Source organism: Camellia sinensis, chromosome 10 (assembly GCF_055761805.1).
Source record: "Camellia sinensis isolate YWXY chromosome 10, ASM5576180v1, whole genome shotgun sequence".
NCBI lineage: Eukaryota > Viridiplantae > Streptophyta > Magnoliopsida > Ericales > Theaceae > Camellia > Camellia sinensis.
Genome location: NC_138970.1, coordinates 9,080,352 through 9,090,985, shown reverse-complemented (window position 1 = coordinate 9,090,985; position 10,634 = coordinate 9,080,352). Strand labels below are relative to the sequence as shown.

The window sequence follows — 10,634 nt, the reverse complement described above, 5'->3', positions numbered from 1 at the left end:
AATGACATTTAGACATACGCAAGAGAAGGACGAGCCACATCAGCAAACAAAGATCTACAAAGTTATTGCCACTGCACATCACCATTAATGCAGCCCATCACAGCATTTATTACGACAACACTTCTCCGCCGGAACAGGACCCCCTTACCCTGAGCAAGGTAAGCTACAGCATAGGCTTTCGACGAGGAGAGCAGGTCGGAAGGGACAGCGAAATGATTGCCAAAGGATATAAGCGAACGTTGAAGACAAGAAAAAGGTTAAGCTTTCTATCTCTAATCTCTCCCCATATACTTTACTTCTCTTCCTAACTTGCTCGTCGGAGGGTTCACTGGGGAACTACCCCGTTCCCCGTTGAACTTGTTTTGCAGGTTATCCGGTGGGCTCGATCATTTGGGCTTGGGCTTGAGGAGCTTGGACCAGTTCGCTCCATCCACTGGGATAAACTGTATCAACAACATTAACTAATTAAAATTATAAATATTGAAAATGACATAATGAACAAAATACAAAAACTACAAAGTTTATTTATCTATTTTTAATACATTCAACCAATGCCACCCATTAATTAATTGGACTTTTGGTGTCCTTCACCCTTTGCTATGATTGGACAAAGCCACAAAGTTTGAAAAAGCAGCAAGAGACGACCCACAAACACCAACCATCCAAGCCTCAGATGCCATCACTCCCATCTCTTCACTCCTTTTCCTCACCTCTTCTCCCTTTCTAGAACCCATCAATTCTCTCAAACACCTCTCAATCTCATCTCCTCTCACCCAACCATCATCATCTATGGCTATGGCAATACCCACTTTCATTTCCTCTACCAAAACCACACTATTCATGCGTTGCTCGGCATACAATGGCCAAGCCACCATTGGCACACCAGCACTCACCGCCTCCACCACCGAGTTCCACCCGCAGTGCGTCACGAACCCGCCTACTGTTGGAAAAATTGGTTTATATAGGCATATTTTGGGCCAACTTTGAGTTCAAAATTGAGTGGGCCCCGAACGTCTTTAGGGGTGGGTTCGAAGAGGTGAAGTGTTCCTTGCCGCGTGGCAAGTCACACGGTGAAGACGGTTCGTCAAAACCATTTATGAGTGAAATGGGAACATGTCGTCATTTTCGGGTTCGTGGAATAGGTATTTTAAGGAAGTAAATGTGGGTTTCTTTGGAAATGGTTGTCCCACATTGAAACTTTAAGAGAGTTTATTTGTGTATATAAGCTCTAGCATACAACACTTGGGTTGGGCCCCAAGAGGCACCCCAAGTTTGTAGAAGGAGGGAGTTATGGACAAAGTGAACCTTAGCCCAAACCACCACACACGCCGCCACCGTCTGTCCGTGCGGGGCGCGGGTGTGGATTGTAGGTCGGGTCGGTTCTAATATTAATTTTTCGGACAAAATTTATTTGAATTTTAAATGAAATTAAATTCAAAGTTTGTGCCAAATAATTGAATTATTTTTTTGTCCATGTTTTGTGCCTCTTCCAGTCTGAATTCTGTTTTCTAAACTGTTTGAACAGTGCTAAATAACTGCCCAGCAGTTACTGATTTGTAACTGCTGAACAGATTCAAAAATCTGGTTGCAAATCTGTTTGTTGTATAACTGCATCTGTTCAAAAATAGTTTACACTTGTTCACTTCAAATTTGTACCTATTCGGGTCTATATATTGTAGACTTGTTTCTACAGTTTGGGGTTGATAACAGCATCCAGAAAATTCTGTCAAGACAGATTTTAATCTGTTGAAATTCGGACAGATTCAAATCTGCACAGTTGTAGATCTGTCCAATTCCCAATCTGAATCTGTCCTAGAACAGTGTCATATCTGTTCGGTGGTTTACATACCTGTTGGGACAGAATATTTTGCCTATAAATACCAACATTCCAGCAGTGTCTTATTCGAAAAAATCAGTCTGAAAAATTCATTGTCCTGTCCAAACTTTGTTTTATTTGCATAATTCTTCATTCTAGTTTTAGAGAAAAAAATAAAGAGAGTATAAGAATACAAGGTTTTAGTTCGAAGTACAAATTTGTGTGGAGTGCTACAACAAGTTTGTGAAAATCATTGTATCCTGGGAAATAGATGCCGCTCAACCGTAAGCACCGTATCGGGGCGAATCTGTCTTAAGGACAGAGTGTCACACACTCGACTTGGTCTTTAATTATTTATTCAGTTCAACAAAATAAATTCTGTAAGTTTTATTTTATTTTGTTTAGATTATTTCAATTTATTTTATTTACACAAAAGATTGTTCTAACACCTACTGACTCATATCTCAGAACCGCAGAACCGCCGCTTGCGGTGCCCATGACTTCACTACCAAACCCATCTCTTTTGTTCTTTCCAAGAACCCATTTGGTAGTAGTAACTCCAATTTAGGCTCCTCCAACGTATTTGGGGGCGGGTTCTTCACAACCCACAAGAATCTTTGATTACTTCTCTCTAACCCAATAGCGATTTCTCTCAACTGTGATGTTGAGTGTGCTCCTTTGCTTCCAAAGCACGAGAACACTACGCTTTTACTGGGTTGAGTGTTCAGCCATGGGAGCTTCTATATACACACACCTAATCCCCTCAATACACACACTTAATGATATTTAATTTTATTACAATTTTATCCCTAAGTGAAATTACCATTTTAGACACCATTGTTAATTGAAAACATCTCAATGCACACCTCAGAGTTCACATTGTTGCATCGTGTGTGTAAGCCACTGGTTTGGCATGCTTCTTTGAAAATGGCTTTGGTATTTCTGTAGGGTTTTCATTTTTTACAAAGGGCTTTGGCATTTCTGTAGGGAAAACATCATTGTGATGGAGGATTTGCCTTCTGAAAATCAGCAAATAAGTATTCATGTGAAGCAGAGCGAAGGAAATGTGAGTTTAATTTTTTTTTTTTCGCAGCGTCGTTCGGATAACCAGAGCCGAATTTTGTTTTTTGTTCGGAAATGTACTACCGAAATAATTATGTATTTTCGGAAGTTGATATCCGAACAAAGTGATAAATTTCGGAAGTTGTTGTTCGAAAAATGTGTTCAAATTCGGAAGTTGTTGTCCAAACAAAGTTAACTTGTACAACATTCAACTTCCGAAATTTGAAAAAAAATTCGGACAACTACTTCCGAATGAAGTAATTTTTTTTTTCCCCATTTTATATTCCAAATTTGCAAACTGCATACCAAATTTACAGTTTCAAATTGCAAATTAATCTTTATAATGCCATTAAAAATTTGTAATGTTATACAAAACATGCAGGAATATGTGTCAACTCAAGGAAGTCAGGTTTGCGCGGATTTTGTGTTAGATTACACCACTCAATTCACAACTGAACAGGTTCAGTCTACAAAATTATAACGATTATGTTTCGAATTGCTCACCAAATGTAAATGTTTGATAATATTTATTTAACTTTGTAGGTATTCAAAAGTAAGGATGAATTGCTCAACTGGGTACGTGAAGTTGGAAAAAGAAATGGTTTGGTCATTGTAATCAAAACATCAGACTATGGTGGAGGGAAAAAAAGACCCAGGATGTATCTTGCTTGTGAGAGGAGTGGCCAATATAAAGCAACAAAGAAGTTAAAACATGATGGCAACAATACATCAAGAATAACCGGTACAAAGAAGTGTGGTTGTCCTTTTGATATGAGGGCTCACAGGTTTATCACATATGATGAATGGACATTGACCGTAGTATGCAGATTGCATAATCATCCACCTGCGGAGCACCTCGAGGGACATTCATATGCGGGGAGGCTATCAAAGGATGAGAAAGCATTGTTAATGGATATGTCAAAGAGCATGGTTCGGCCAAAAGAAATCCTAGTAACCTTGAAACAGCGAGATGCCCTCAATGTAAGCACACTTAAAACCATTTACAATGTACGCCATCGAAACAGGGTGGTACAGAGAGCTGGAAGATCACAGATGCAACACTTATTGGGTGAATTGGCCAACTATAATTACATTGAGCGCCATCGGTCTGAAGAGTCCACGATGACTGTGACAGACTTGTTTTGGGCACATCCTACCAGTTTGGACTTATTTCGGTCTTTCCCACGTATATTAATTATGGATTGCACATATAAAACCAACATATATTGGCTTCCTCTTCTTGAAATTGTGGGAGTGACATCAACTGAAATGACATTCTCTGTAGCTTTTGCATACTTACAGTATGAGAGGGTCGATAACTATGCGTGGGTGTTAGCTACATTACGTGATGTCATGGATGGGTTTGTTGTGCCAACAGTTATTGTTACTGACAGAGAGCTAGCCTTGATGAATGCCATACAGAAGATATTCCCGAGTGCCAGACATTTATTATGTCGTTGGCATATCAGTAAGAATGTGTTGACCAAATGCAAGAAAATGTTTGAGACACAGCAAAAATGAGAGAAGTTCAACCATGAGTGGAACTCTGTAGTGTATTCATCTTCTGAAATTCAATACGGGGAGCGTCTTAAATCATTGCTTAAGGAATTCAGTAGTTATCCTGATGCAGTCAAATATGTCATGGATACTTGGTTGGTTCCTTACAAGGACAAATTTGTGGCGGCATGGACAGACACGTGTATGCATTGTGGCAATGTTACAACGAACCGGTAAGATTACTTTTCTTCAATATGTTATTAATAAGTGCCATGTACTTGATTTTAACTTGACTTACATTGAATTGAACAGGGCTGAGAGTGCACATGCAAAACTTAAAAGACAATTGGGTTCATGTCAAGTCTCATTTCAGGCATCATTTGAGAAAATACACAGTTTGCTTGAGTTGCAACACACTGATATCAAGGCTTCATTTGAGAAAAGTCTAACTGTTGTGTAACATCAATTTAAACCTTCTCAATTCAGGGAGCTACGAGGGAATGTGTCTATCTCTGCATTGGAGTATTTGCTTGTCGAGAGTAAGAGAGCCAATTCCATTGGTATTGATGTTGAAGCTTGTGGATGCGTCCTTCGCCACACTCATGGTTTACCTTGCGCCCATGAGATTACTGACTACATCAGACAAGATCGTCCTATACCACTTGCTACCATACACTCACAGTGGAGGCAACTTCATATCTCCATATGCAAGAAAGAAGAGGAAACAGAGGTGACTTGTCATACAGAAGTAGAGTTGTTTGTGAACAAGTTTAATGAAAGTGATAGAACCATGCGATTGGAGCTTTTGAAGAAGTTGAAAGAGATTGTATATCCGGGAAGCACTTTTCTTGTTGAGCCAGAGGTGAAGCCCAAAACACGTCCTCGGGATCATAAGAAGATCAATGTTTCTACCCGTCGTGACCCGTGTGCATTTGAGTTAGTGCAATCTGGACATGATTCCTTCTCACCTAGGGACACTCAAATCACTACATTAGCTTCTACTCTGCAAACCAAGAAGAAGCGACCTGTTAAGGGAAAGGAGAAGGTGAACCCGAAAGGGAAGGCATACATTACTAGAACAGTGAAACCTGGTGCATATGTTGATGCTTTCCCTACTGGGTTAAAAACATACATTAAGTTTGTCAAGGATGTAGCTGCAGATGGGAATTGTGGTTTCAGGGCTATAGCTGCTTCAATTGGTCATACAGAAGATGATTGGGCTCAGGTTAGGCGTGACCTATTACGTGAGCTGCACACACACAAAGAGGAATACTTTACATTTTATGGGTCCTATGAAAGGTTTGAAGAATTGACAAGCATATTGTCATACTTTGAAGACAGTCCTGGATACTCACATTGGATGACTATGCCAGACATGGGGCATCTTGTTGCATCGTGCTACAATCTTGTGTTATACCACTTGTCTTTACAGCAATGTCTCACCTTTTTACCTCTTAGAACAGTGCCAGCACCTCAACTTGATAGACGTGAGATTGCCATTGGGTTTGTCAACGGAAATCATTTCGTCCAGGTATAACAGAAACTTATCAATTGGGTTTATGCATGTACAAGAAGTTATGAGGTATGACCACTAAGTCAATTGATATTTGGTGTAGGTTTTGTTGCAGCCAGGCCATCCAATTCCTCCTATTGCCACTAATTGGAGAAAATACCGTCACCCTTGCGCTGTGGACTGGGATGATGCATATGTGCGTCGCATTCAACATTTCAAGGACATTATTCATGATAATGTAGCTACTCAAGAGACTTTTGATGTTGTTGATGTCTCATGTCACATATATGCATTTGACAATGTTACAATTATGGAAGAAATTAATGGATGTGTTTTTTATGTTGATATGTTATGTTTTGCAATGTGGATTGAATGTTATCAACCATTGTTACCATTCCATTGTAATAAGAAAATATCATTTACAAAATCAACGACCATTGTTACCATTCCATTCTAATAATAAAATGTCATTACAATGTCATTACAATACCATTGTTGCCATTCCATTCTAATAAGAAAATATTAACCACTGTTACCATTACAACAATGTCATCTTACAAAAAACACCAAAAAATATTCATCAACTAACAAAATAACATGTAACAACATAACATGTCACGAATCAGCTGTATGCCTACGCCTAGGCTTACGACTGTATGTCAATGTCGAAGACGGAAAGCGACCTCCAGCAGAACTAGGTCCAGCTTTGTCAATGTGCTGACCTTCAAGAACATGTGTCATACTCTCGATAGCCTGGTAAAGTCGATAAGGATGGCGAATCCCCTCCTGATAACCAGCGTCAATAATAGGATGTGAAATCTGCAGTGCATGTGCAATACGCTGCATTTGAAAAGAATATCACATTTTAGGGAACATATCAGAAAAAAAAAGTAAGTTACATATGCATCAGAGAGGATAATAGATTACATCCGCATGTTCACTAAAATCCTGATGGTCATGGACACACGGTTCATCAGTGTACACGACATATAGGTGCGTGATATTCTTATACCAATCCATGTAACCCGTTACACATTGCCAAGGCTGACGAACTGGTGTGCTCCTCCGTTGCTCAGACAACACGTGGTTATCCCAAGCCTCCCAGATCCTATCCAAGTATCTGCACATGACGGTATATCGTGCAGATATGTTGCCTCGTGCACCACGACTGGGAGCTAGCGATGCATCTGGGATGGTTTGAACCCTGCCAAACTACCTCAAAACTCTATCTGGATGATAGGGTTCGACAACGTCTAAGCACTTTAAGCATCCATGGTAGAACGTAACCGGGTTACATGGATGCCGGTCTCTGCAGTTGTGGTATGGATCCCAAATAACCTGTAAACATAAAGTGTTTTTGCATTAAAGTACATAAAGGGTAAGATATATGGAAGTGTTAAAATTATCGCAGGATGAGTAAACTTACATCAGTAGCTACTAAACTGTCAAGCTCAGCTCGAAAAGATTTCAAATGGTCAATGGAGGAACCCGCCTCTCTCCTAGATACCCAATGGTACACGTGTGGCATGTCTTCATTGTAGCCCATGTTCTGATGAGGTCGGAATGCTTGGAAGTGCTCATAAATCCACGCCTCCAAAAGAGTCATATAACCACCCATCTGTTTAACCCCAGATCGGCTAGCAAACCCCAACTGTCGATATAAAAATGCTAATGCAGCAGCACCCCAGGCATAAGTATGTATGGATCCCAAATCTATCAACAAGCTGAGGTAAACAACGGGAACCCTGCCGCCACTCTTGTCACTGAAGAGTGTACATCCCAACAGAAACAATAAATAAGCTCTTGCAGCGCACTGTATAGCCTCCTCGGGGTCTGAATCTGTGACACCAGCAAACTGACTTCGCAACCATTCAAGCCTGACTGAATTGCCACCAACAGAAGAAACCTCTTCATGTGCTGCAAGTTTAGTAATCCCCAAGCCATAAACGAGTAATGTAACTCCATGATGATTTGTCATGTCTGGTATGCTGACTGATTTGCCTACAATGGGAAGGCCAAGAATAGTGCCAACATCATCCAGGGTCAAGGTCATCTCACCAACTGTCATGTGAAATGTGTTCGTCTCAGGTTGTCATCTCTCAACAAAACATGAGATTAGAAGCTTGTTGACGAACCGATAAGTGCAACGAGCTAACTGTGACAGTCCAGACTGCTCAATAATGGCTTTGAATCTGGTGTTGTTCTCTACTAACCACCATGGCCATGCAAGGATCTTGGAAGAGTGATTATGACACTTTAGGGGCCCTCGTTCCTACAACACAAATGATATCTCAATACAAACTACCATACAACACAAAAAAAAAAAAAAATTCATATACAAATGAATTTCAGTTTTACTGAGGAATGTTTACCTCCCCGTGCCAAATAGCTGCAGCCACATGACTATTGAAACTCCGCAGTATTGACGGATCAATCGGTCCACCTGGAAAAGCATGAGTAAGGTACTCTTCCTGGACAGGAGGAGAATCAGGTAAAGAGGTATCCTCCACAGCAATATCAGGCATATCATAACCTTCAACTCGTCTTTGGCTTCGGCCCCCACTTTGACTGGCACTGGGAATATCATATTCTACCGAAACTGGATCACGACCTCCACCACGACCTTGACCTCGTCCTCGCCCCCGTTCATGGTGTACATCCAATTCACGACGTTGTCTATTTGAAGCAATAGGTGGGACACGTTGTTGATATTCAGAACCCATATTATCTGCAAAAAATACTAAGTGTGTGTAATGAGTGTGTGTGTAAATAAACAGAGTGTGTGTAAAATTAATGAGAGTGTTTTAAATTATAAGTGTGTGTGTAAAATTAATGAGAGTATGTGTAATGAGTGTGTGTGTAAATAATAAGTGTTTTAAATTATAATGAGAGAGTGTGTGTAAAATTAATGAGAGTGTGTGTAGTGAGTGTTATAATTAAGTGTTATAATTAAGTGTTTTAATTAAGTGTTAGAAAGGAAAAAAAAAAAAAAAATTGTGTTCGGAAGTTGTTGTCCGAAAATACCTATTCTGTTCGGAAGTTGTTGTCCGAAAATACCTATTCTGTTCGGAAGTTGTTGTTCGAAATTATAGCTACTATTCGGAAGCTGAAAACCGAAAAAAAAAAATATTTTCGACACTTGAAAGCCGAACCAAGTAAATATTTTCGGAACTATAGTGCCGAATAGAAGTAGAAATTTCGGAACTCTAATGCCGAACAAAAACAAAAAATTCGAATAACCAATTCCGAATGAAACACGGCAATCACTTACATTGGGGTGGACTGAAAATTTCGAAAATGATAAAAATTAACCCTACATTACAAATAAAATAGGAATGAGAAGATTCTAATCTGTGTAAACTAACCTAAAATGTGAAAATTTCAATGCTCTTCAATGTCCTTCAATGCCAATACTTCAATGACACAAATGGATGGATGAAGCTTTTGGGGAGGAACGGTGGAGAGTGTGAGAGATGGGTGTGTGTGTGAGAGGGGTTCTCAGATGGGTGTGTGTGTGTGAGAGAGGTCTGTCACGGGTGTGTGTGTGTGAGAGGGGGTGTGTGTGTGTATGATTTACATTTGGGGGTATATGTGGAATGATAGGTGTGTGTAGTGAGTCAAATATATTAGGATTTATTTTTTTAGTGTGTGTATTGAGAATGATTTGTATAGAGAGGAAAGGGTGTGTGTATATAGAAGCTCCCTTCAGCCATGTCAAACAATCTAATGAAGTAGATGAATTACCAATTCTATCCTCAGCATCGGCTATCACTGGTCCAATGCAGTAAATTGGCGGGGTTAGAATTGGACTAGTACAATCACCATCGGTGATAGCTTTGATTGCTCTAGGCTCGAGCGATCCAAAGGTATCAACTATGATTCCATTTGATTTGGGTAAGCAAGCGCCAAAGTTAAGGAAGTCATGGTAGGCCTGGTGGTCCCTATCAAGAATGGGTTCGGGCAAATGAGAGGCCGTGATAGGTGGCAAACCAGGGATGTGGAAGATAGTGGAGGGAAGGTCTTTGAAGCTTTTGGTTGTTTGGGTGTGGAGAATAGGGAAGTAGAGAAAAGTAGCTAGAGTTGAAGCACCAGAGGTGAAATAGTAGTAAGTTGCGATGTTGGGATCATATGAGTCTTGGACTGATGAGGTGATGAAAGATGGGATTGTGGTAGTGAGAGAGATGGTTTAGAGGGCATGGAGGACATTGGGGACGTTGCTGCGCATGAATTCGAATGCGTTGGCTACTCGGGTTTGGGTGTTGGAGTGGGGAGAAATTGAGAGATTGGGAGTGGGGAGGTAGTGGAAGTAGAAGGAGAGTGGAAGTTTGATCTTGTTGATGTATGAGGAAATGGTGGTTCCATCTTCCCAAGGTGTGGTAGGGATGAGGATTGTGATGGAGTAGTGAGAATGATGTTGGAGGATTAGCTTTCCAAGTTCTACCATAGACACCAGGTTACCAAGTCCTAGAGCTGGGTATAATACTATGGTTTCTTTCATTGATTGTGAGAAGAGAGGAAAGGAGGAGCAAGGATCCTCTAGAGTTTTTTTTTTTCTAAAGTTTCTTAGAGTGGTGTATTGTGTGGTTGAGATTTAATGACAAGTCACATCAATTTTTTAACATTAAATCTCAACTACACAATACACCACTTTAGAAAACTTTAAGAAAAAAACACTCTAGAGGATCCTTGGTGGGAAAGGAGAGTTGCAAGAAAAGGGGAAGTTTTTTTAATGACTCAGTTAACAGG

General features: G+C 40.2%; 2 protein-coding genes across 2 annotated transcripts; one reads left to right on the top strand and one right to left on the bottom strand.

Annotated features, from left to right (window-relative positions):
* Window positions 1-587: 587 nt before the first annotated feature.
* On the bottom strand, window positions 588-10,497 carry LOC145800124 (UDP-glycosyltransferase 88F4-like). The gene is made up of 4 exons (XM_082889764.1): window positions 10,080-10,497; window positions 9,603-10,049; window positions 2,288-2,549; window positions 588-951 (listed from the first exon to the last, which is right to left on the bottom strand). Exons 1-4 carry the CDS (start codon window positions 10,384-10,386, stop codon window positions 588-590), a joined length of 1,380 nt encoding a protein of 459 aa, XP_082745890.1. The 5' UTR covers window positions 10,387-10,497.
* LOC145801509 (uncharacterized) lies at window positions 5,069-6,414 on the top strand. The gene is made up of 3 exons (XM_082893257.1): window positions 5,069-5,906; window positions 5,992-6,236; window positions 6,405-6,414. The coding sequence occupies exons 1-3, from the start codon at window positions 5,166-5,168 to the stop codon at window positions 6,412-6,414; spliced, it is 996 nt and encodes a 331-aa protein (XP_082749383.1). The 5' UTR covers window positions 5,069-5,165.
* Window positions 10,498-10,634: the final 137 nt, after the last annotated feature.

Excerpts from the sequence above, each read along its gene's own strand:
- LOC145801509 (XM_082893257.1), top strand. The coding sequence starts at position 5,166 with ATGCGATTGGAGCTTTTGAAGAAGTTGAAAGAGATTGTATATCCGGGA. Across the intron at positions 5,907-5,991 it reads ACGGAAATCATTTCGTCCAG|GTTTTGTTGCAGCCAGGCCA; the intron begins GTATAACAGAAA and ends TATTTGGTGTAG.
- LOC145800124 (XM_082889764.1), bottom strand. The coding sequence starts at position 10,386 with ATGAAAGAAACCATAGTATTATACCCAGCTCTAGGACTTGGTAACCTG. Across the intron at positions 2,550-9,602 it reads TACTTCATTAGATTGTTTGA|CATGGCTGAACACTCAACCC; the intron begins CATGGCTGAAGG and ends TATAGAAGCTCC. Across the intron at positions 952-2,287 it reads CCGCAAGCGGCGGTTCTGCG|TTTTCCAACAGTAGGCGGGT; the intron begins GTTCTGAGATAT and ends ATATAAACCAAT.